Genomic DNA, 26,649 nt, shown 5'->3' with positions numbered 1-26,649 from the left:
GTGTGCGGCTGCCGGGCTGTGACGATAAACCCATCACGACAAACTCTCGCAGTTCCCCTGCCCGTGGTCCGGCTGTCCCAGGGTGGGCGGCGGGACCCCGGTCCCGCTGCTTTAGCATAGTTTGTGCGGTTTGAGGCAGCACCGCTCGACGTGGGGCTACCGGGCTCTGCCCACAACCCGCCTCCATGAGCCCGATCGCGACATCCCCATCGCGACAGCCCCGCGCTTCCCCGGCCCGGGCGCGCCCCGGAGCCGCGCGGGGGGCGGAGCGCGGCCGCGCCGCTCAACCAACCGCGGCGCGAGATGCAAATGAGATCTCCTTATATGGCGCGGGGCCCCGCCCCCCGCGCGCCGCCCGCTCCCACCGTGTAACCCATTCATGCCGCCGCGCGGGAAGGGCCGGCGCTGCCCGCGCGCGGGGTGGGACCGGCCGCTCTTTAGCTCCATTTCTTCCTTTCTTTCGCAATTTACCCCACGTCTGGGGTGGTTTTTTTTTTTTTTTCCTCCTTCCTTCCTTCTTCCTGGATTAGGCAGCAATCAATCCTTCTCGCCGTTGTCTGTTTGAGGAACAGGTGATCCTCGTTAGCGGCGATCGGTTTCTGGATGCGGCTCGCTCGCCTGCGTGTGAAAGATGATGATACCAGGCAAGACTGAATCAGCGTAACTTTTACTTGGCAAGAGGAAAAACTTTCTTCCCCTTTTGAAGGCGTTAAAAACACGTAGCGTTAAAAAGCAGAAGAAGTTGGTTTTAAAGCTGAACTTCACTTTCCTGGGATTTGTGTGTGTCAGATTCAAAGGCTGCGTCGTTTTGGTTTTCTTTTTTTTCCTTCTCCCTTATCTTCCAGAAGGAAACTGTTGCTAGTTGGAATAGACTTTTTAAATGTTTGGGATTCAAGACACTTTAGGAAGAGGACCAATTCTGAAAGATAAATCTCTAGGTTCTGAGATGGATTCCGTCAGGTCCTGGGTCAGAAACGTTGGGGTTGTGGATGCAAACGTAGCAGCACAAAGGTAACCGTGACTATTTCTCTCCCGGTTTCCCCCTGCTTGTTATTTTTCTTTTTAAGAAAACCGTTTCTTTACTCCCTGTTGTTTGCATTTGATATTAAATTTAATTATTTCCTCTCTGTCCCTCTCCTGGTCTCCTCCAGTCAGCGAAAAGCGGTGGGAGCTAGAGTTAGGCAGCAGCGCTCTAAAACCGGAAAGCATCAGGAGTCCTAAAACCCAGTGCGGGGCTCAGATGACAGCGAGATGGGATCATCCTTTCATTTTCTGCCCCAGGAAGATGTGTGGGGTGCTGGCTTGGTTATTCCCAGCGATCCAGGGTACTCCTCCCTGCTTGCTGGGCCAGACAGCCGAACAGAAGGGGACCAAGTTAGAATGAACTTAAATGTAGATGTCAAACCCCAGCCCCCCGGCCAATCTTGTTTTGCTTAATTCACGGTGGGCATTGCCAAAATCTTTACCCGTGGGTTCAGGGCAGGCAGAGCAGGGTCCGAGGGAGCAGGGGAGGGCACAGGCACCGCGGAGCACCGCGGGCATGCCGCGCCCGCCCGCCTGGAGCACCTGCCCGAGCGTCCGAGAGGTCTCTGCTGAGCTGAAATGCCACTGAACAGCCCGAAATTGGGGCTTGGCTGTTTGTTTTCCACTTGTTTGGGCGGGTTATCTCCCTTTATGCCCCCCTTTTATTTTCTCTTCCCAGCCAAGTCGGCACAGGACAGCTATCCCAGTCTCTTCCCAGTAGGGGTAAGATGATGAAAATTCTTTAATTCTTTTAGGTATTTTTTTTTTCTCCTTGCCTTCTGGATAGCTTAAAAAAAAAAAAAACCTAAAAAAAAAAAAAAAGGTAGCGTCGGGGAAGGCTAAATTGGGAACCCCGGGAACAAGCTGGGTTTTATTTAGTATTAGAGACAAGGTGAAGGGCATGAAACAGCAGAGGGGACTTCAGATGAAACAGGGACATTTTAGAAATAGTACATCCATGCCCCCACCCCCGGCCTGCTCTGGCAGCAAGGTTTTCCAAGCGCCATGGGAGGAGTTATCAGAGTTTTATGAATGTCGATAGAGCGTTTTATAAATACGGTTGAGGGGGAAGAGGTTTATCCTCGAGGAAACCGAAAGTAAAAGGAAACGGCTCCTGCCAAGACTCCACGGGAGCGGTGGAGGTGCAGCCGCGTTGTGCTGCCCGCTGGCATCGCCGGGTTTTTCTCCCAGCTGTCCCTAACAAACCAATAAATCCCAATTTTTACTCGCAGAATGAGAGGAAGCCCCAAGCTAGGTGCAGTTGTGGCGGATGTGATGAGATCACACCGTACCTCTTCGGCAAGGAAAACACAGGGAAACATCTGTAGTTCTCCGAAAGAGTGAAATACTTCTGCCGGTGCTGTGGAGCTATTCTGGGGACTAAAACCCAAAGCTGTCCAACTTCTAACTAGTCTGGCGCATAAACTGAATCTGTCTATTAAGTAATTTGGAGGTGCTCATGTGCACCTACTTTCTCCGCAGTAGGTAGAAATTTGCTTTAGAGAGAGGGAACAACAACTAATTTCACAAAGAAAGAAAGCTGCAGTCAGGGATATTTGGGTAAACAGAAGCATTTGAATCTTTCCAAGCCAGGAAACGCGTGGGAAACATCACAACATTTTCTGCAGTCAGGGACAAGATTTTCGCAAGGGCTGGTTAACCCGAGTCTAAATTCTTTCAGTTTAAATCAGTTTCAATTTGCAGGAATCGTTTCAAATAATTCAGTGACTAAAGACAAACTTCGCTGCCGAGGGAAGTGGCTGCTCTGCTCGAAACAGAGGTGTCCCCCAGTTGACAGCCTGCCCGTAGGAAAGATTTTTAGGGTCGCTTGTTTTCTCCTACAGGAAAAGGGAGCGGGACCGGGATGTGCAGAGAGCACTTCCAGACCCTCTGACACGTTCCAGCCACTTCCCACCCTGCTGCATTCCAGCAAGGAGCGTGACAGGCAGGGAAATAAGTGGAGGAAGGAAAATACACGCTGCCTTTAGCACCAGCCCCTCTCTGTAAATTACCGTTGTCCTCGGGGCGTGCAGGGAGCGGGGCCACGCCGAAATTGGGGTTCCAGTGCCAGCCCCGAGCCCGCATCGCCCCGTCCCGCCCGGCTGCAGCCCGGCGGTGACAAGGGACAGTCCCAAAGTGCTGTGCCTTTTCTCTTGTTGTTTTGCCGTTACTGCTGCACAACCTGGTAATGTCTTTGTCTCTCCCCCTCACCCCATCCCGTGTGTTTCCTCCACAGCGGAGTAGCTTTGTCCAGAGCCCACTTTGAAAAGCAGCCACCCTCCAACTTGAGGAAATCCAATTTCTTTCACTTTGTTCTGGCTCTCTACGACAGACAGGGGCAGCCTGTGGAAATAGAGAGGACAGCTTTTGTGGACTTTGTAGAAAATGATAAAGTAAGGCTCGTTACCTTTCTTCTTCCTCTTTTCCTCTCCAATTTTTAATCTTCTCCCCCCACTGAGCTGCCGACTTCTAATACCTGTTGTCCCTAATAAAATACAACCAGGGTTTGGTCGAGGTTCAGGTGCTGGGGTAGATCTGTAGCCCTGTGAGTACTACTGTAGTAAAAAAGGGTTAGAAGCCTCTGCTCTGTATCAGGAATTTCATTCACCCACTAAAAATAAAATAAATAAAATACATGGGGGATAAATGCGCTTATTTTTTTTGTACCTACCACATCTGCTGGATTTTATCAGTTCCCGAACAGAAGTGGAATCTGACCTGTAATATGTCAGATTATCTGTTGAGCATGGTTACGTGTACTTCCTAAAGCTCCAAAGTCAATGGCAGGACTTGAAAAGCATTTGCTTTTGGATTTTAATTCCATGTCTTGACCACTTTGCATTTTTTCAATTACTTTCTTAGCCATGAACAAGATTTTTTAAATTGTGAATCATTATTAACTATCTTACAGGAAATTGCATTTTTAAAAAAGTGTAAGAAATATCCCTGTAACACAACCTTCAGGAAACAAATATCAATATTGACTCAAAATAACACTATTGCAAAGCAATGGTCACAGTAAAATCAAAAGCCACTGCGTTTACCCCCCCCCCCCCCCCCCCCGTCAATCTGCTTTATATTAACTGATTTGAAATGCACAAATTCTTCTCAATGTATTGCCTTGAAAAAGTTGAGAGCATAATGGCAAATAAGAGAGGGAAAGAAGTTCTTGAACTCCTACAGGAAAAGATGTCAGCAGTATTTTGTAGTTTGTCCTGGGTCACCCAGAAGGTTAATATATCCCAATCAGTGGATTCACCTCTTAGAATTTTAATGAACTTTGTTGTCACTTCCATCATGATTATGAGCTCTTGCATTTTAAATGTGCCAAGTGTAAGTTCTGGAAGGATTTTTTTTTTTTTCCCCCTCTTTTTTAAAATTCCCTTTCAGGAGCAAGGCAATGAGAAGACGAACAACGGCACACACTACAAACTCCAGCTGCTCTACAGCAACGGTGAGTGCCCTTTCCAGGCACCTTCTGGGGGCTGTGCAGCGAGGCAGGGTCTGGCTAGAGGTGCTGTGATTTCCAAAATACACTGAAATTCCCTTTCATGAGGCCCCTTCAGTGCAGGGATGGGCCCTGGAGTTGACCTGGGCTTGGGCAACACCCGGGATGCTGAGGGTGTCTAATAAGGCACGAAATGGGTTTGTTCTGATGCTTTCAGGGCAAGATGCCTGTAGAACATTATTTCTCCCTGTTCTTCCTTGCTCTAGGTGTCAGGACTGAACAGGATCTCTATGTGAGGCTCATCGATTCCGTCACCAAGCAGGTGAGCAGGGCTGATCTGGGCCATGCTGTCCTGTCCCACCTCGTCCTTCCTGTTTGCTCAACATTTCCCTGCGTGTTTTTCCTTCTCTGGTTCACTTTGGCCTCTCGCTCGGCTGTATTGCAAACCTGCTTTGGAGGGCAATCGAAAATTGTGCTCTGAAGTCTCTTTTTTTCCCTCTGTGGACTGTAGGCTTTTATCCACTTTGTAGCAATATTTATGTAAAGCTGTTTTCCCTGCACATAAAGGGGAAGGTGTTTATTTGCAGGCAATAGTGAGCAGTGGTAAAAACCCTTCCCCTCACATCTGAATATTCTAAGGAATAAATAACCCCTGATGCCCTTGGCTTACCTCTTCTCTTAATTTTTGTAGCCTATAACTTACGAAGGCCAGAACAAGAATCCAGAGATGTGCAGAGTGTTGCTCACCCACGAAGTCATGTGCAGGTAAGATGACTTTATTAACACATCGTTTGTGAGCTTTGCTTCCCTAGATGCTGGAAGAGCCTTTCCGAGGAAGTTTTAGGTAGGAGGAGTTTGATTTTGTTGTTTGTTTATTTTGTTGTTGACTCAGAGAGGAAGACTTTCTTTTTTCATGTGGGTAATGCTTGCTTGGGTTCAAAACAGGTATTTTGAGGGGGGGTGTTCCTATTTTTTTTGCCATTTGTTTTTCCTGCAGGAGATTTAGCAACCACAGCTGCACTATTTTTGTTTAAAGTAGGCCTTTGCATGTGTTGTTTGAATCAAGACTTTTATATGCTTATTGCTCATAGAATTTCTGCTCACCTTATGAGAATTAGCAGTTTAACTTATATATTTTTACCTGGAGTCTGCAAGATGTTCTTTATGTAATTTGCTTTGGTGAAATATTTTAATTTTCTTAATTAAAATGGCCTCATTAATGTTCTTTAATTTTGGGCAGTTCTCCCCCAAAAGAGAAACCCCTCAAACCCTTCCTTTTTACACATGTGAACAATATTTAGGGGCCTTCTACTTTTTAATTAGAACAAAAAGCCCCCCACTATTTTTAGCACTTAAATTTATAAATTAGAAGGTGAAATGACTTGTGGATGTTTCTAATAACTTTTGTGTAAGTCTGAACTTCCATGTACCTTATGTATGTACGTCGTGCTTCCGTGGTAACTTATTACTTTTCCTGTTCTCGGGTAAATAAACCTTTTTTTCAATGCATATAATAATGCAAACAGTCAATGTTCTTCTGTTAAAATGTGCTAAAATGTGCATAGAATGTTCCTTCATAAAACAAGAGGCAAAACCCACTCGTGACCTTTATTAAACACAGTTTGTGATTTATTGTATCAGTGGGAGAGGGTTAAGCAGTTGGACTCAACGTTTCTGCTTTTAATGGTGCAGTTTGCTACTTGGTTGTTGTTTTGTTTTTTATTAAAGTAGCCTTTTAAGTTAATGTAGCAGTGAGGGAAGCTTATTTGGACAGAATTTTTATCAAGGGGAAGTCTTGGTTTCAGTACTTAATTATGTCAACAGTTCCATTACTTTTTAATATAATATGAATCAGGTATTCAGTATGAAACAAGTATATTTTTTCTCTGTTGTGCTTAGCTCTCATTAATTTAGTAAATGAGTTTTTGACCAATATTTCCATATTTATGCCCAAACACAATGTATATCACATATGAAGGGTGCATCGGGTGGGCTTTACAAGGACCTGGTGACGTATTGGCAAAGATCAAAGGTGTATAAGTGACTTTCGGGCACGTCTAGAACTTGTTTATATAAATAAATATAAATATATGTGTATGTATATATGCATCCATGTTGTTGAAAGGTTTCACTATAACCAGGTGAAAATTAGAGAAGAAAAATCTGATTTCTTGTGCAGTTGGGTCGTGGTTTGTGATAACGTAACAGCGGTGAGCCCATTTCTCACCTGCACTCTCCCTGCACAGAGCGCAGCGCTGGTTTGGAAGTTCAAGCATTTCAGCACCTTCTCATCCAAATGGACTTGTTTGATTTAAAATTAATTTGGCTTTCCCCCTGCTTCCTCTCCCTGCCTTTATGGTATCAAATGCTCTGCTCAGCTTTGATACTCCTGAGCTCCAGTGATGCCTGCAAACCTTCTCCGTGCTTGATTTAAGGTAGCGTTGTACAAATCTAAGCCATTATTCTGATTATTCTCAGCTCTGCTGCTTGATAGATTAACCAAGGAAGAATTACAACTCAGGGACATCCTGCCCATGTAAAACACAGATTAGTGGAGGGAATCAAAAGCGCTCTGTAACCTAATGAAGACATTTGATTTTAAATGTCGTGTTTTCCTGAAGTATCTCCAAGCAGGATGCTGTGTATTCTGAAGAGGCATTACACACATCACTTTGAATAATGCCAGGGGAATGGCTCCAACTCTAGTTAAACTTGACATTTTATTTTATTTCTTTTAAGTACAATAATCAAATCTTCCTCATTGTGTGCTGCTTAAGTGGCAGCATCAATTTTTAAAGCCCCTAGTTTAGTTTGCATTAGGAACAGTATATAAAATTTTAATGCACTGTGCCCACTCTGCTGTCGAAATTGATGCCTACTGCTTTTGAAAAGGAAAACAAGAAGGGTCTGTCTGTCTTTCTACTCCTCTTCCAATCCTCCCTAGTTGAAGGAAGGGCTTTTTGGGGGGGATTTTTCAGTACATAACCACACATGGAGATATTTTTTGCTGTGTGGAGACGAGCGCCTCCGAAAGTGCCCGTCTCTCCGTCAGACAGTGACAGATGCCTGCTTAGCAGGAAAGTTGTCTAAATATTGATACGGCTGCACCAATCTGTCATAGCCATTGAAAGTTCAGCTCTCGATAATTAGTGCTTTCAGCGCTTCCAGTGTGAGGCTCGATTTATTCATTTCCAATCTGAATTTTTTTTTCATTTGGCTTCTTATGGCCTAATAGGAGCAGTTCCTATTGGGTGGGTTTGTGTGGAATAACACTATCCTGACGGATGGAAATCAAGGTAAAACACCCTCATCTCCTGGAATAACTTTTTTTTCCCCCCCCCATCCTCTTCCTTTTCTTCCAATTATCGACTGAGAGGAAACTCGTTGTTATGCTGCTGCCAGCAACCCCCTACGCCCTCAATGCTCAGAGGGTTAAAAGGTATTATAATTCGAACAGAAGTAGTCTCAGGGTCTACAGCTGGCTAATAACAGAGTTGTATTGAGTGCAGCGAGCCCCACAGCTGTGACTTTCGCCACAAGGCTCAGACTAGACGGGAGCTCTAATCAGCTGGGCCAGGCGGCCACTGGGGCCCGTGTCTTTATCGGCCAGATGGTGTGAATTTAGACACTTTTGTTATGCAATTGCAGGGAGGAGTTGGGCAGAAGAAAACAAAACAAAGGCCACCATGCTGTGAGCTTATTTGAGTTTGAAATTAGAGACAGATTTTTTTTTTTTTTTTCCTTTAATTTTTTTATTTCGGTGTCGGGGTGAGGGGAGGGAAGTTGAGGGGTGAATTTTAAAACCATTTTAGTCAAGTGTGAGGAGGGGAAAGGATGAAAGTTTGGCTTTGGCGTGAGGCTTCTGGGGTGCTCAGTTTGGAGGACTGGGGTTGTCTCTGGGAGCTTTCTGGGTTTGGTTTTAGGTTTTTCTGGACTGTTCTTAACATAAACCATCATTTTCTCCAAGTAGATCTAATTAGAGGGGAAAGTATAACAACAAAAGATGTAGAAAATAATTTAAAGCCTTGGCATTCTTGTCTTAGGCAAATGAGCATCTCTAAAGGTGTGTTTCCAGCCCAGTGGTGTAGCAGAAATGTAAATATTGGTGAAGTCATGCCAATAGTTTGCTTAAAGAGGATATTGAAGGCCTGATCCTGGACCACCAGAGTTTGGGGGCTTTGGCTTGGACTGAAATTGGAACCAGTCAATTCTGCTGCAGGCAGCACTTGTGAAACCAACCCAGTGGAAACGTTCCTGCTTGGATATGGGGTGAAATACTTGGAAATGGGGATTTAAAGATTTAAGAGGTATTTTTTCCTTAAATGTTGGGCTGAAACATCCTCAGTCCCACTCTGATTTATGTGCAAACAAGTCCTTCACTGGAAGCAGCTCTTCTCCCTCATCAAGATTTTTTTTCATAGACTTGGGCTCAGAAAGTACCATGGTCAAAGGGGGAAAAGTTTATCACTACCAAAGATCTGCTCCCCAAGAATGATAGGATTGTAGATACCAGTAAAATATTTGGAGAACTTCAGCTGCAAGGCACAGTTTTAGAGGCAAAATATTAGAATATTACAAAGTTCAGAACTGCAAAAATTGTGGAAATAGAAATAAAACAAGATGCACTTGTTTCTGAACCCAGCCACGTTGTGCTCAATCTCACAGAATTCATCCTAAAACACTCTGCCAACAAGTGGAACCATCCCTGGAATCACTACAGAAATATTTTTAAAGCTGGGTTCCTTTGCTTTATTATAGTGGCCTGGAAAGCAGCAAAGATTTTATTCCCAGTGTTATTTTCCATGTGTTGCTATATTGGACATGACAAAGTATGTCCCAAATTTATGTTCCTTTGAGAGGATTTTCTGCTTTTTTGGGGGCCTTATTATAATTTTCTCCTTTAGAAAGCATCTCCCATCTTGGCTCCTGATATAAAAACCCTCCATTCTTTCTAAACACTGATTAGGCAGTGAAATCCATAAAAGATGCACTTAAAATAAAGTTGGGAGAAGGAGGGAGGGTAATGTTCTGCACTGGTGTGAATTACCAGAGCTGCACTGAAGTCGATGGAGCCACGACAATTTACAGCAGCTACAGGGGCTGCCCCAGGGATTTTTAAATATTTAGTGTATCCTTTTATTTTAAAAGGAGTAGCATCGATGAATAAGTGCAGGTTTGAGGCAAGGGGAATGTAGGAATGTTGAAACAGTTGGAGCTGCTATTTCAATAGATCTGATCCTTCCAGCTCATGTGGCTGGGCAATTCCAGCCCCAGAGCAGGAACTTCCTGGAAACTCGAGGAAATGTTGGGATTTTTCATAGCTGAAAGAGGGATTTTGGTCTAAATGCTCATTTTAGGCATTTTGTAATTTAATAGTAGGCATATCAAGAAAAAAATCTCCACTTCAGTATTTTATACTGCCTTCAGTGAATTCAGGTATTTTATTTATTTCTTCTTTTAATAATTAATTAATTAATTCTGCTTAGAATTGCTCCCCAGTTGGAAAACTCTGAGAATCAGAATGCTTGAGAATTTTGCAAATGTATTCAACACCCCTGTACAAAAATCCACCAAAATTTCTCCATCCCATGTGTGTAAATTTGAAGAGAAACCTCTGCAGAACGTGGGAAACATCTTCTGGAAAGGCATTTGTGTGATCAGAACCTGATCTGGTGACTTTGATGGATGTGGGACTTCTGATAGAGATTTTTAAAAGTTTTGGGTGCCTCCATCCTCCCCATCCCGTGTTGGCTTTGACTGGAAGAAAAAACCTGAGCAAGAAAACAGCTTGAATCTTCTCTCTTGCTCCAGATTATTGAAAGTGAGGATTTCAGAGCTAGGACTGCTTTTAAAGTCTATTAATCTTCTGGTACTCAGCTGCTGTGTGTGCAAGGCACATTGCCCATGTCAGCGATTGTACCAGTGGAAATAAATTAATGAACTGTCTCTTGATTTTTAACTTTTTATTATTATTTATTATTATTAGTATCATCATTGAATATGTATAAATTAATACTTAATCTTAAGGGTTTATCACTGAAACAATTTCAAAGGATTGCAAAAGCCAACCTGAAAAACATCTCTTCAGATCCTTTGCAGGATCTAAGTGTGTTCTGGCTTTTCATGAAGTGCTGAAGTTTTCTGTCACCATATGAAACTTAGATATTTAATAATAAAAAATACAGTAATATAAACAAACATATTATTGGAATACACCAAACAATTAGGTTGCTTATAGTCAGTTCTAACACCTTTTGATGGACTTTTAACCTTGCATAACCCATTTGGTCCTGCCTGTAATGACATTATGACATCTGTTAATCACTTATTAGACCTTTATAAATATCACCTCAGTCTCAAGTGTGACCATATTGCTGTTCATTTTTGGCTGGGTAATTCAGAATGGATTACAGGGAGCCAGGTGCCAAACTCCAGCTGGAACCAGCCAGGATTTGGGCACCCAATTCCCTTAATTTTCCCTTCTGGAAAGCAGAATTCTTACCCTTCCAGGCATATGCGGAGCACTGAAGCTTTTCTGACAGACTTGGAGCTGGTTCTTTGCTCTCAACTGTCCCAGTGGTTCTTTAAATTTGGTTTTCTTTCCCTCTCCAGTCGGTGCTGTGAGAAGAAAAGTTGTGGCAACAGAAATGAGACTCCATCTGACCCTGTGATCATTGACAGGTAGGAGATGAATCCTCATTTTCCTGCAAAAGCATCCCAAAATGATTGTTTTTCACTTTGAATCATCTGAGGGTGTTTCTTGCTGGTTATTTCTTGGTGTCTGCCATTTGGGGACCTTGACAAAACTGATGTTTATTTTTAAAATGAAGTTCTGTTTTTATTGTGACCAAATATCCCATGTGTGCATCTGGAACATTCTCTCCTCACCAGGGATGGGATCCAACTGGATTACTGAGACAGATAAAGCTTTGAGCAACCTGGCAGCTTCAGCAGCGTTCTTTAACAAAAGAACAATATTTTTGTATAAATGTGGGGAGAAAGGGAGGGGTAAAAAGGCAAAAATGCGACATTAAATCTGACAGTTTGGGGATTGTGAGCAATTTTATGTACAACAGCTTCATGTATTACTCAGTTCCAGCTCCAGGTTTAGGTGGTTCTGCCAGTTTTTAGGTCAATAACGAATGGGGAGAGCAGCAGTTTGTTAAACCATGAAGTGGCGCTATAAAAATTGTGTGTGTTTGGGGGAGCTTAGAAAACCTCCTTGTGGAAGCCACTGACATGGAAGGGTTTGAAATCTGGAGTTCAGCAAGGCTCAGACGGGGAAAATAAGAACAGGCAGAGCTGCTTCAGAAAGGAGCACACATCTAAGGGCTCCAGAAGGGCAACAGTAAATAAGGCAAAGCCAGGAAGAAAATGTTTTCCCCCAGATTATCCTGTAGTAACTGTTAAAGGGTTCCTTTTCCCTGAAGCAGCTGCCACAGAGAGCTGATGCTGGACTGGATTGATTTTAGAGTCAGTTTTTATGTCTGTCTGAGTCTGGCCTGTTCTATCTCCTTTCTAAGAAGCTTTACTTGTCACGGTATTACTCGTGGACTTGTTTTGGCACCCAGAGCAGTAAAGCTGGTTTGAATAATGGTCTGCAGTAATTGCCTTCATTTTTTTTTTCCTAGCACAGAGTTAATCTAAATTTTGGAACTCTGATGGATGTGATGGGTTCTCCCTCTCCCTTTACCCCATGGTTTTCCCTTTTAATTCTGTGCTCACAAGTTGTGGTTGGGGCCAGAGCTGAAAGTTGCAGTGAAATGGGCTCTTTGGGGAGCAGAAGTCCTGGATGTGCCATCTTGACCTTTCCTATGCAATTTCAAGCTTATTTTTGGCTGTGTCAGTGATTGGTATGAATCTGCATTTGGGAACTTTCCAGCCTGAAGTCTGAATTTTCTGGGAAGCGGCTCAGGATGGAAGGCCCTGGATTTGCCCCTGGATTGAAACTTTGACAAGGGCAGTTTCTACCACAGCTGAATTTGTAATCCTGAGCCAGCTGCCTATCCTCGTGTGAAGTGAAAATTCTGATGCTTCCTGGGGGGCTTTGGGATCTGCTGATGTAAAATGAAATGGAAACTATGAGAAAGAAAAACCTTGTTCTTTCTAACAACTGTGTTTAACTGTGCACCACAACTCACCTGTTGTGCTCAGAGAGTCCCAAGCTTTCCTAATTTGCTCTAAGACCTCTCCTAACTTCACCTAGACCTCACCTAATTTGTTCTAAGCCCAGAACTTTTTTCCTGCCTGCCCTGCTAACAGCAATAGGCATTCCCTTGGCATGGAAACATCCTGCAGGCTCAGGCTGGCAGTTCCTTTTTGTGTGTTGGCTCTTCCTTTTCTGTGTGAGTGTGTCTCCAGTCCAGGTGAACTCTAGAGCTCAGTGAGGCTAGATGAGGGAAATAAATAAGGGGTGCAGCCTGATAAAGCCACTCCATTCGGTGTTAAAGGCAGTCACTAAATCAGATTTAGGCCCCAGAGAGAAGAATTTATCCCAGCTCTGCGCTGCTGTCTGGAGGAGGCTTGGCTTAGTCAGCAGTGTGCTGAATAGAAGCAAAACTCAAAGCTAAATATTATTTTTTTTTCCTGCCACTAACCTGTGGTGCAGCATCAAGAGCTGGCAGAGTTATTTCTGCACAGTTATTTCTGTTCCACCTCTTTACCCAGCGAAACAGGGCCTGAGCAGTGAGGGATAATCCTCTGCTACATCTCCATCAACACATGTGAAGCAAATAAAATAACAGAGTTGTGCTGTGCCTGCCTGTGCACAGAGGAGTCCTTGGCTTGTCTGCCGTCCTCACACACCTCCACAGCACCAAGGCACAACTGCTCAGGAGTTCAGCTGGACACTCCACTCTCCCAAAATACACCCTGTGGGGTCATTTTTTATTGTCTTTCAAACAAGGAAAGTCCTGTGTGCTCTGGACTAGCTAGGCAGCAGTGCTCTGATTTATTTAGGGGGTCTCTCTATGGTTTCTTTAAAGGAAAACACCTCTGCTTAGGAACCTGGCAGCAAGTGGAATTCAGTTTCTGAAGTGCACCTTGCAACCATGTGGGTCAATAAATATGGTGATATTTTCAGCTCAGTGATGCCTTCATGGTGGGTTGCTGTTAATTTAAAATGAACTTCAGGTTTTCTTTAAATAGAGATTGAAATGAAGGTGTTTTTCCCTGGTGTGAAATGATAGGTAAATGTAAAATCTGCCATGTACCAGTGCAGCTGTAACATTCTCTCGTGTCTCTGGAGAAGGGAAGAAAGAAAAACGGAGAGAGAAGAATTGCAAAAACACCTCTGTGTTATGCAGAGTTGTGTCTAAGCAGTATGGGCAAAGTGAAATAGAATTTCCATGGAATAAAATTCCAGAATCTTTGAGGTTGGGAAGGCCCTCAAGGTCATTGAGTTCAACTGTAAGTCCATCATCAGTGCAGTGATTTCCCCTTTATTTGTTTCTCTCCCCACTTTTTTACCTGCTGGGTGCTGGAGGGAGACACGATTCACTGGTGTTCCTCAAATCCTGAGGGCTTGTATGTCTGTTTAAAAAGGAAGAAATAGTTCAGTGGGAAAAAAATGTCAGCCCTGTTGTTGTTGTTGTTGGGCTTTTTCTTCTCCTTGAAAGAATTCCAAAAGTTCTGATGCTGAATAAAACATTTCTGCAGTGACCTTTGCTCTGGGGACTGGATTTAGATCCGAAGGCCCTTGCAGTTATTTTTCCACTCCCTCTTGGAAATGAGAACATTTTCATATGAAGGGGAACTTCTCCACTGAAACTTAGTGTGTGCCCTCTCCTGATGGCAGAGCTCTGCAGGATACATTGGAATATTTCATTTCCTGTGATGTTCTGAGCCAGAATTTGAGTGTAACTCTGGTCAGAATTTGATTGCAGAGTGAAGCCTCTGATTTAACAGGGATGGCACAGCTCAGATCCTGCAGGGCTGCTGTTACAGGTGTCCAAAATCAGGAATTCCACTGGAGCACGGGGCTGGAAGGACCTGGGATTACATTTTTAATCCAGAAGCGCTTGCACTCCAAGGTTTTGGACAACGCAAGCCATAATCAGTTCTCAAAATGTCACAGCAAGCTTTAACTTTGTGTGCACAACCAGAATTAGTCAGAGCTAAATTGGTTCTGGTGCGTTCCCATGGTGGATCCCAGCTCTGGTGGGTTCATCCTGGATTTCTGCTTGCCTTTTGAAGTCGGTATCTGCAGAATTGGTTGGTTTAAGAGGCATCAAAAATGTAAATGTTATTTTTTTTCCCCCCCTCTCTCATGGCTGAAGTGGTGGTTCTTGATGTTCCTGGTAGTTCCTTGAAACTGGAGAGTGAACTTTGTGTTTCCTTTATGGAAATCATGGACAGGAATATGAGGCGGAGGGGCTGGGGGGGCTTTCGGATGGAAGGGTAGAAGCTCATTCCTTTGAAGATGGCACTTCCAACTGAAAACTGTATTTTGTCACGCCTGTGTTAGAATTACTCAGTTTGTTGCCTTTCCCACCCTGCTTATTCAAATAAAAAGAAACTTGGTGTTAGGATTATGAGGTCATGGAAGATGCAAATGAATTCAATTAATCACTTTACTGCAGATTTTCTCTCTCATTTTAGGTGAGTTGTGTCATTTTGGATGTAAATTCATCAAATGGCAGTGATCTTCTGTTTTTTTAAGTTTCTTTGTGTTCCTGAAGATTCAAGCTCTTTAGAGGAGGTTATTTTGTGTGACTGTTACTCTTAATGCTTTACTGAGTTTACTGAAGCTGTGATTTAATTGAAGTCTCTGTGGTACATGGGAGAATTGGTGTGACTTTTTCGGTTGAAAAATTTGCTTTTTTGTTTTCTTACCTTTTTTTCCCCCTTTTCTGATAAACAGAAGAAATTTATATGTGATTAAAATGAAACCTCTGAAACAGCCACAAGAAATCTCTGTGTCATTCAAACAAAACATCTTAGTTCAATTAAAAATGCAGCGTCACTGGGGTGGGACAGAATTTTTTGTTCCTACAAGGGAAATTCCTTGGAACAGCACAAAAACCTGGGAGCACAAACCCTGTCCTGTTTGTAGCTGCTGCCTCCATGGTCCTCTGCTCTCTTTGGGCTCATGGAACGAGACCTTTTAGCTGAGGTTCTTTCAGAATCCAAGACATTGGGTCCAATTCCTTCTACTTTTACCCTAAACTCTTCCTAATTGTCCTGGGAATCTGGTGTGTGTTGCTACCACATGTTATTCATTTATTTATTGTGATTGTTGCTGGGGAGGGAATGGAGGGGATTGGAGTGGGTTGTTGGGCTGGAGACCAGTGCCCAGCTGGGTCAGCAGGCAGTGGCACCAGCTGAGCGCTGGGCACACTGCTTTGGGGGGTGGAGAAGGGCAGCATCCATCAGCTGCCACGCGCTGCAAAGGCAAAACTGAGGCTTCTGTAGTTATTACTTAACAAAAAACCACATCACCCCCAAAGCCTGAGCACAGCTGGCAACTTGTCAGCCTCTCTGGGAAGGAGCAGAAGAGCCTGGATTACATCCCTGTGCCGTGGGGGTCCATCCCTTCACGTGGAATTGGGGTGCAGGGATGGAGGTTTCCGTCCCTGCTGGTCCCCTGCCCTCCCTGCTGCAGGGACAGGGGGCTGAGCTGTGCCTGGGTGCCTGACATGTCCCACAGGCACTAAAACTCACTTCAGGATTAATAGGGCTGGACTTTACATCTTCTCTGTGTGTGTGTCCCTCCCTCCCCACTTCCCTCTCCCTAAAAAACGCAAAAGAACACGAAGATGAATTTTCATTTTGAAGGATCTAACTTCAAATAAGTGCAGGCTTGTGGCTGTTTCTTTTCCTTTTTCTCTTCCTCTTCCCTTTTTCTTCCTTTTCTCTTAATCTCAGCCATCTGAAAAGGACTTAATCCCTTCCACCTCCCTTTTGGGGTGATCCCAAAACCCACTGGGTAACACAAGGATGTTTCCTCATGCTCAAAGGCAGAACAGCAAGACTTGAGAGACTCAGATTAAATTCCCACTGACACCGGGTTGCCCTGTTGCCTTAAGTGATGTGAGTCTGTGCCTCAGTTTCCCCCTTAATACAAAGCATTAGCAACTCCCTGGCTGTGGAAAGTAGTTTCAGATCCCTGAACAGGAGTTTTTGGGGTTTATTTTTCACATTCCTGCTGCCAGGAGGATTTAATCTGCATGGCAGAGTTTGGTTGTTCCTGTTCTGCCCCATTCTCTGTGGCCCTTGTGAGTCTGCCAAGGCAAAATGAATGTCTGGGATCTGTTGCTGCTGTGGGGTGAAACCAGGAGCTCTTCCCAGCTCCCTGTGTGCCCCAGTCTCCCCTTCCAAGCCCCCAAAACTTACAATGATCTCTCCCCTTGTCCTAGGGAGTCAAAGTCCTTTGTTCACTGCTAAACCCTGCTCTCCTGCAAAGAGCTGCTGTTGTGCCATCTGTCTCTTTATGAATTTTTTAGTAGACTGGATGTTTGTGGGGAGTCAGTAACTTAAAGTGCACTATCCCAGCCATTTGACAAGTGGTTCTCTTAGTGCCTAATTTGTTTGTTTCTTTTTATTTCCCCCTTTCTTTTAGACAAAAAGAAAATTCTTTACTAGTTTGCTGTCCAAAACATCTTGAAATCTTTGATGTGTGCAAGCACTTAAAGCTTGTAAATGGACTAAACTAGAGAGTAGTTTGTGTTGCTTAATCTTTTTCATTTAATGTAGACAGACAACAAGTTTTCCAGCAAGCTGGTGAGTCAGAAGAAGCTTAAATATCTTTTTGAGTGTGCTGGAAAAATGAAGAATGGACGGGTTGGGTCTGTGGAAGTCCTGGGTTCTGTTCCTTTCTCCCCCTCCCAGGCCGTGTATTTTTGTAGCCATTCACAGCATTTGTGTTTAACTGTAAACCAAGTATGTGATTTTCTGGCTTTCCCTGATAACACAAAGCCACATTTGCTGAGAACTGATGTGTGGAAATACTGTGGTGATGTGGAAGAGCGTTGCTGTCACAGCGGAGAAGCTTTTGGAGCAATTTATAAAGTTCCTCTTCCCCAGGACTGCTGGTTGCTGCTGCCTGGGCTGGAGGTGCTGCTGCTTCTGGAATGGAGCAGGAAGTGAGATGGGTTTAAATCACTGCTGGCTTCAAGCACAGATTACTGGGGAGTTTAACAGAGCTGGCACCTTATTTCTACCAGTGTTTTGTGCAGGTTTTCTTCTGGCCATGTGCTGTCACTGTGGGCATCTCTGCCCTCCAAACAGAGAGACGCCTTTTAGGATGTGTTAGAGGCAACACAGGTATGGGGGTGCCAACCAATATTGATCACTTCAGTTCCATTGAATCTATAACTGGGAATAGCTAGCTCATGTCCTGATCTGAGAACTGCGAAGGGAACATGGCTGAGCCTAAGCAAGGGCACATTATATAATTTAAAGAAATAAAATTTGACTATTGCTCCTACTGCTTGGAAGCCTTAAGAAAATAAGTCCAATGAAGACAAGACCCAAAGGATTTTAGCAGTTCTGCATAAATCAGATAAGCTTCCCTGATGCTTTAGAGCAGCTTGGACACAAGCATGGATGGGTTCCAATCTTGTTAGATTAGTTGAGATAAAGACACTGATGGTGCTCAGGCTAAATCCTGCCTGAGCAATGCAAAGTTGGGAGCAAAGTTTGCACATGGTGTAGGAGAATCCTTGTCCCTTTTTAAACTGAGACTTTTTCCTGGAAATAGGGAGAATTTGGTCCAGTTTGTGCTCATAAACAGCGAGTGAGGAGGTTAAGGGGCTACTGACCTCAGAAGGACAGAGAGCAGAGTAAGGAGCCATTGGAATCATTGAGGTTGGTAGTAGTGGAAAGGGGAATGGAAAACAAGTTTCCCATGGACTAAAGCACCTCTGGGAATAGAAGCTGAGGATAAATTCACTGTGCAAACAGCACAGAAGAAATTCTGGGCATGTAGAGCAGCAGTGTGTGACACGGGATCTCCACAGCTCCACTCTTTGGGTCTGCGTTTGCCTGCCTCCATCTGCACTCATCAATAAAACTGCCAATATTTCAGAGTATTTGCATCCTAATGAAAGCATCCTCTGTGTATTTATGACCTGAAATACTCTTCCTTCTCACTTTTGCACTCTGCTCGGCCTCTGTCTAGACCCGGTTTTATGGACTTGTCACTTCATCTGCCCTAAGCTTTTCAGTTACTGCCTCTTGCTTTCCTTTTGAACCTTTTGTTTCTCTTCATCCCTTCCCTGTGTGTTCCTTTCACCATCTGTTTCTGGTGGGCTCTCCCATATTTTCTGCCCTGTAAACATCCCAGGGTTTCAGCCTCTCTGAACTGATTGCTTCACCTCTGAAAAAGTCCTCCCAATTAATGTGTTCCTGCTTTCAGATGGGGTATGAAACAATTTGTCCTGCTTGGAACATCACCCAAAATCCTTGTGAAGTGAAGACAAGATTGAGACTGAAAGTACATAATGTGCATCTGAAGCTTAAATCAGTTGGAGATGTAAATTTAAAGCTATTAGGAGCTCATAGGAGTTGCCCAGGATGATGTAGGAGACAGTTTGTAGGACACACTTCACATGAAGGAGTGGAATCCAAGTCTTGTATTCCAGGCTGGGTCATGTAAGCGTGTCCTGGAACAACATTTCCCCTCTGCAGCTGTGATTCACATTCTCATCTTTCTCCCTCATTTGGGTCTTTAATATGCTGCTGTCATCCAACCCATCCTTCTTTTTCCTCCTTATTATTTTGCCTTTTTCTCTCCATCCCCTCTGCTACTTTTCCTCTCAAATAAATGCTAATTTCTCCATGGGCATCCCACTTACAGCTCCACATTTGGTGACTTTTCCTCCAAGTGGAGTCCATTGAGCTTGTAAATAGTATTGGATCAGTGAGCCCATAATGAGGCTTCTAAGTCCAAACAGTGCAAGTCTGCTGGGATTTTATTGTTCATAAAGCTCCTTCCCTGGGGAGTGATAGAGCCATTAGGTGTGTGCTGTGTTTAATATTTGGTCATGACAGGAAGCAATAATTTTCTATCTTTTACTGTGGCTCTCGAGTTGTTTTTAAGCAGTCAGCTTATTTAGTCTCAGTGGCTGTGAACCCATTAGGCAAACAGCTCTTCCCTCTGTGAGTTTGTGTCTTCCTACAAAGGCTGTTTCAAGAAAATAAAATAAAATCAGGTGGCAACTGCTTGCTCTGTGGTGGTTTTTAATTCCTTGCCCTTCTCAGTGGCTGTCACTGACAGGAGTTGGCATAAGGCTGGTTTCACCAGAAAATGGCATTTCTCACACTGAATGAGATCTTTAAAAATTTACTCCAGCAGAAAACCACCAAAGTTCCTGTTTGCATGGGGTGTTACGGGTTTGGGTATTTATCTTGTGCAAATCCATTATTTGATTTCAGTGGAAGCAGCAGCAAGGTTGTATTCAAGAATTCTGGAAGTGGTTTTTATATCTATAGAAACAGAAAAAAAAAGAAAATAATAGTTTTGTGTGTAGCCCGCAGGAAGCTGCTCCTCTGACAGCCCTTCCCTTGCATTCCCAATGCTTCCCTCAAAGAACCAGGCAACTTTCTCTATGGGATGTGCCAGGAGTTCTGCACATTCTGTGTTCTGGTGGTACCACCAGGCTGCTTTTCAGCCTGATTATTGCAGCTTCCCTTGCTCTCTGCTTGGGTCCCTTCCTTTGCTCCAGGGGAAACATTTTCCACTGCCTCATTTCCCCGCTGGGTCCTTGTCTTGGATCTCTGCAGCTCAGTGGGAGAGGTTTGTATCAGAAAGGGAAAGAATAATTGGCTGGCTCTGTAGCCCAGAGCTGTTGTGAGGGCACAGAGATACCAGGTGTGTTTGCATTAACCAGGGACACACAGGTTCTTTTTCCAAACCAAACCTGAGAGGAAGATCCTGGGGTGTTTGGGAAGAGGGAGGGCAGTTCCAGAGGTGCTTCAAGCACTTGAAAGCCAGGACACAACAAACACATGAAACCAGCTCATGGCAGAAAGAAATTGAAGCTGAGTGCTGATATCTTACAAATCATATTTAATTAATTTTTAAGAGATGTGCTTAGGTTTTCTTATGATAAAAAGTTATTTATTTTGGTTCATCAAAGCAGTTAACACTTTGTATTGTTTAGCATCAGCATCAAGAAGGGTGTATGTAAATAATTTAAAAGAAAAGTGAAACAGCAAAGATTGATGTTTGGGCTCCTGCTTCCTCTCACAGTCACAAAGTTTCTGTAAGAAAAATCAGGTCTTGAAGTTGCCTTTTTTTGAAAAGATGAGATTTGAGCTTCTCATGTTCCCATGACTTTAAACCACAAAGAGCAGTTTTGGGTGACTGATCAAGCTGAGAGTTCTGCCTCCTTCTACACCCATTTACCTTCAGTTTTTATTGTGGAAATGATCTTGGAATTTATGGCTGCTAGAAAGTTCCCTGGGTCTTCAAACTTGCGTGTGCTAGATTGTAATTAGGATTAGGAGAGCTTGAATATAAATTGTAGTTCGGATTAGGAGTGCTTGAATTTGGTTTTTCAAATCCCTGTTCTCTTTGGGAATGTGGGTGCTCAGGGCCTTGAGGAAAATAACCACAGCTTTTCCAGCTGAATCCCTGCCAGTGTAAATCTTTCCCCTTGACAAAGTATCTGCTCAGTCAAAATTCCTCTGCTAAAGAGGGGAGAAAAAGCTGTACAGTGTTGTGTCAGTGTCACTTGTTGACATAGAACCTCAGAAAAACCCCATCCTCTGGGAGGTTTTGGTTAAAGGTGGTTTTTTCCCCCCTTTCCTCTTTATCTCAAACATTTCCCAGCATTCCTTCAGGGATGTCTGGTTCTCTCATTTTCCAGCTTTCCTTGGTGCCTTTGAAAAATGTCACTGTCAGTTCTTTCTCTTCAGCCAAACAGCGCAGGCAGGACACTGGTCCTGCCCAGTAATTTGCCTAGAATGTAGTTGCCCTTCAGAAGCAGAGGCTGCAACCATTTCTGGGATGGGGAATGTGACTGTGTTCCCCTCTGGGGTTTTTTTTTACAGGGAAAGAGATATTTTTATATATACATACAATACAATGTATTTTAAATAATATACATCATGATATGTGTTATTATTATTGTATATTATATTATTAGATATTATATTTTTTACAGGCAAATATAACATCTTTTATACATGAAGATATGTGAAGTTCAGTCTTTTTCTGCACTCATAAATTGATGGTTCTTTATAATAATAAAAATATCATAATAGAGTTAAGGATTGTACTGGATATGTCAAAAAGGATTTTATTTAGAGTTACTTCTTTCACCTAAATTCTAGCATTCTGTAACCCCTGAATGAGTTTTTATGAGGAATATTCCTATACTTCAGATCTTCGGTGCGTGAAAGATTTCCCTTTAACATTGCTGCAGCTGCAGAAGGGTGTGAGGTTTGATCTTCCTGCAAGCTTTAATAAGAATAATAATAATAACAAAACAATAATAATAAATAATAATAATAGCAATAAATAAAAAATAATAAATTAATTAATAACAACAACAATAATAATAATTCTTCCCTGTATCTTTCATGTACTTTACTTTTCTCTCTATAAAAAAAACCTAGACCTGTTCCAGAGCTGTTTTGGGGCAGTGCCAGTGGTGGCAGAGCAGCACAGGGTGGTTTTTAACACCCCAGTTCCACATCCCAGTAAAAGATCCTGCAGCACAGCCGGGCTCATTCCAGGTACCAAACCTCCAGGATTGTACCAAACTCCCGGGGTTTTTCCTCAGCTCATGAACTGAGCCTCTTGGCGACCATCACCTCCTCCCCCTGACAAATATTTCACGTCCGTCGTGCCCCTGAACGGTGAAGTTAAACCAAGACTTGACTGGATTTGAGTTTCAGCCCCTTCCCCTCTGAGACACGAAGCTGAACTTGGAAAATTCCCTGAGCCAGCTTCTCCCTGCAGCTGCTTCCAGCCCCCACTGAAGCACTGGACAGGAGTCTGCAGCAGGGAGGGAGATTGGCAGCTCCCTGCTGGAGCAGCGCAGGCTCCAGGAGGGAGGGATGGCTGTGGGTAACGGACTGGTGTGGCCATCCCAGGGGACTGGGAATGGGATGTGGCACCCACTCCTTTCTCCTGTCACCTGTGGTATGTCAAATCCCCTGGGGAGAAAGGGAAGACAGCTCTCAGTGACATAAATCTTCAGTTTTCAGTCTTAAGGATTCATCACCCTTTGTCCCCAAAGGTCTGTGTGAGAGATTTCATCCGTGCCATGGTCCCTGCCCCTTTGACAGGGGTGGTGGCAGCACATCCTTTACCTGTGTGCAGACCCACCTTGGAGCAGCACGTTGTCCCTTTCTTGCATTTCCTAGAGTGGAAATGTCCCTTTCTGAAGGCTTGGCACTGTTGCAGATGTTTTTTATTGAGATTTTTGTGTTTGGGTGGGGAAAAGGGCTCTGCACTCTCATGCCCTGTGTCTCTGTGTCACTGACTTGGGCTGTCACCTTGTGCAGGTTGGTTTTTCCTCTGGAGGAATTGTCAGGAGCACAAAGGGTCGTATTCCCACCTCTGCTGGAGCCCCATCCAGTGCCTGGTGTCAGAGAAATATTGGAAATCATGTTCTCTTGTCTGTACGAACTCTGCTTTGTGCTGTCTCCTGCAAAAAAGGGTCTGACATGTAAAACTTTATGTAATGGAGAGTTAGTCTGGAGACAACTGCAGAGCACTGTGCTGCCAGGAGTATTTTGGAATACAACGTTCAAAAGGAAAGTGCAGTTTGTTGGTGTCTGACAAGAAAAGTCAAGATCCAGCTTTTGTGCTGTGGGTACTCTGCCCTTCATTGACTGCATTAAAAGCCTCAAATTGGGCTCTTGCTTATATTAATTTAAGTATCTCTTTTAGGCTCCTGATATTTTAGGGCTGTCCAGGACAACTGTCCCATTTTTCTTGTGTTTCAGCTATTCCTTCTCTATCCCTTCTCTCTGGGAAGCTCTGGAATGCAGGGGGTTTGTACTGTGCCTAAAGACTTGGGGTCCTGCTCTAGGCTGAGTCTGCTGCTCCTAAAATAATGCAATCATTTCAACTTGCCCCTAATAGTGATTGCTGCTATACATGGAAATGTGTTTGTTTATTAAATGGACTCAATGAAATGCTTATTTTCTCCCTACACCACAGTTGTTTGAACCATTGTGTGTAAAGTAATTCATGAAACTGAATAACCATTTAAATATTTTCAGTAGTTTCTTAATAATTGTCTTCCAGAATTCTTCATAATTTTTTGCATAATTGGCAAAACACTTAAGTAGGTTTTGTTACTTGTTGAAACTTTTTGAAAATAAGAACTTTTTCTTTATAAAATCTGGTTCTACACCCGGCATGCTCATGCAGCCTTCTAATCGTTTCACCGAGAAAAAGTAATCTCAGATTAAAATTAGGGATAAAATCCTTCATGAAAATTGTTCTACTCTTATGTCCCAAATAATCCCTGCTAACGATGGGGTCTCTTGTTTCCAGACTGCTGGTTCTAATTGATGTCATTTGATCTGATCTGTGTGCTGGGCACTGAGTGGCAACTGAAACATGAGACGGCTTTTGAAGGGTCTGTGTGAAAAAAAATTACTGCCATGGTGGTGTCACTGCAGAACTCCTGGCTGTGGAGGGAATTCCTGTTGTGGGCAGATACAAAAACTGTGTTTTAGTCCATTTTTGCTTGGCCCAGCTCTCATATCCCCAAATATTTGCTGTAAATGGCAGTAGCCTCATTGCAGAGGGACCAGGTGGGACACCTGAGTGTTCTCCTGCACTCAGGGATTCTTTGGGATCACTAATTCCGTATCACCCCAATAATCCACATGGAAAACTTCCCCTTGTCACCCAATAGTTCACCCATAAAAAATCCTCCTTCCTCATCCCACTGAAAATTTCCCCTGTTCCATAGTCCCACCTCTGTCTCCTAAGCCATGTTTTCTCCTGGAGTTCACCATTGTTTTGCCAGCCCACCCCTCACAAAGCAGAGGTCACATCAACATGACCTCCTTGCTGGTATGAGGAGGCTGCTAAATAATTCACGTGGCCAACTTGATTTCAGGGTCCACATTTGTTTTTTCCACTCTCCTAATCAAGATGCTCATTTAATTCTATTCCAGCACCTGTTCAGCAATTAACACCCTACAATTTGCATCTTACCCTGACATTTGCTATCTTTCCAATTAGTTTTTATATCAGTATAATTAGGTAGGGTTATTACAGTGCATCAAGCAGGGTCGAGGATATTCCCAAGCCTTTAAGCTCTTTCCCAGATTTGTTTAGGGAAGCCACTAAGGGTAAACGGTTGATTAGGATCACTGTTTTTCTTCTTCATTCAGATCAGGAGAAAACTGTTTCCCCATGTGGCCCATGAAAGATCAGGGAAATATGTCAGTCTGTAAGAACTAATATTATGTAGTTCGTGACTTTTTGGGTGAATTTACAGGGGATTAGGAGTAAGGGTCAGGCTGTGCAGCCCCTTGCAGCAGCATTCACCAGTAGCCTTCATTATGCTCTTGCTTTATGTTAAGCTGAGCAAATTGCAACAATGGTTTTAATTTTTAAAATCAATTTTTTTTGGAGTTGACACGTGGGTGGGTGAAAAATCCGAATTAGAGGGCAACCTGACCATATTGAACATTCAGCTTAATTGGTAAAGGCTCTGGGAGTGAAATGACTACTTCTAACACCTTTTAATTTAAATTTCACAGAAGGAGGGTGTTGCTGTTCAGCTGTGATTGGTTTGGGTTGTGGGCTCCTGGAGTCAAAAATGGTCCTGCAGCCAAAGTGGCAGCACAGTGGACCTTCCTAAAATTGCTGAACTCCAGCTGATCCTCCCTCGATACCCAGTGCTGACAGAAGGGAGACTGATGTGTGTGTGGGGAAGTGGGACATGAGGAGGGGAGATCTATACTATGGATCAGAGGGGAGAGGATTTTTTCTCATCTCACACCACCCAGCTCTCCATGTTCTCCTTTTTTTTTTAACGTTTAGTTTAAATCATCCCCCTGCAACCCCCAAATTCCCCTGCATGTCTCTTCCTTCTGGAGGTGCACACAAAGGCTGGTATTATCAAGAGGCAACGTTGCCCTTGGCAAGATTGCAGTGGAGGGTGGAGTTGGAGGAAGACTCACATCGTGCTGGAGAAAGTGAACATAAAAACCCCCCAAACTACCACACTTCATGTCTGAATCTGGACGTTTTTCGGAGCTTTTTGGCAATGCACCTTAATGATGCTCTCCAGGCCTGGGTAAGGACCTGCTGGGACCCCAAATGAGGGATCAACACAAATTCCCCAGCCTGGAAAAGCTGGAGAGAAGCAGAGCTCTCCTGTGCCGCGTCGGAACAAGCAGTTCTAATGTTTGCAAGTACACAATAGATTCATACTTGCTCAAGTTAATATCATTTACTGTAATGAACTTAATCTCTCCCCATTCTGTTGGGGTTTTTTAAATCTCCTGTTGCTTTATACTGGTATCTGAACAGGCTTAGAAAAATAGGGGGTTGAAATGGGGAATTGGGGCGGCAAGGAAGAAGTGAGAGGTTGTTTTGTGGAGTGGGCTGAAGGGGTTGGATGTAAAGAGGCAAAGCAGGACACAGAGAAAATGGAATTCACTCCTCTTCCAGTGCGCAGAACCAGCCTTGCTCATCTCCCTCCTCAGTCTGTGAGAGCAGAATCTGACCTAAAACCCCAAAGTATTCCCATTTATTGCTCTGAACTTCGGATTGGACTGTACTGGTAGAAGTTATCACCTCAAATTACTAGAGTTAAAAATGAGAGCAATAAAAAAAAAAAAAGGGAAAGTTTTTGTGAGGGTCAAAACTCCACTTGGGGAGAGCAGAATCAACAGAAGCCCCTTGGTGGATGCTGTGCCCAGCAGATTTCAGAGCCTCTGCTGTGAGCAGGCAAAGCAGCTGCTCACCTGTGCTGACAGGAACTGTGGGGTGTCCTTTTTCCAAGGCTTTGTCTCAGCCAGGAGCCTTGTTCTAGGGCTGAGCTGTCTGGATGAGAATGGCCTCTTTATACATTAAGTCCCACACATGAATGGCCGTAAATGTGCTCTGAGAAGTGGCGAGGGACAATTTGTATAAATCTGATTTCAAAGGAGGAAGAGTCTATATTGAGGGGATCCTTAAAGAGAATTTCCAAGCTCTTCTGCTTAGCTGGATGCTCATCTAAACCCTGAGCAGCAGAAGTTTTCCCTGATGT

General features: G+C 43.7%; 1 protein-coding gene across 1 annotated transcript in view; it reads left to right on the top strand.

Moving 5' to 3' along the window:
• The first annotated feature begins 873 nt into the window (after positions 1-873).
• EBF2 (EBF transcription factor 2) overlaps positions 874-26,649 on the top strand; it is a 119,377-nt gene continuing 93,601 nt past the window's right edge. The window contains exons 1-6 of the mRNA XM_082298325.1: positions 874-1,011; positions 3,260-3,416; positions 4,414-4,477; positions 4,738-4,793; positions 5,163-5,236; positions 11,084-11,152. Of these exons, the coding sequence (XP_082154451.1) occupies positions 881-1,011; positions 3,260-3,416; positions 4,414-4,477; positions 4,738-4,793; positions 5,163-5,236; positions 11,084-11,152 (551 nt within the window). The 5' untranslated portion in view covers positions 874-880. The remainder of the gene's footprint in view (positions 1,012-3,259; positions 3,417-4,413; positions 4,478-4,737; positions 4,794-5,162; positions 5,237-11,083; positions 11,153-26,649) is intronic.

Source organism: Coloeus monedula (assembly GCF_965178545.1).
Source record: "Coloeus monedula genome assembly, chromosome: 28".
In the NCBI taxonomy this organism is placed as follows: Eukaryota; Metazoa; Chordata; class Aves; order Passeriformes; family Corvidae; genus Coloeus; species Coloeus monedula.
The sequence above is the reverse complement of the archived record's forward strand: the minus strand, read 5'-3'. Positions and strand labels throughout refer to the sequence as shown.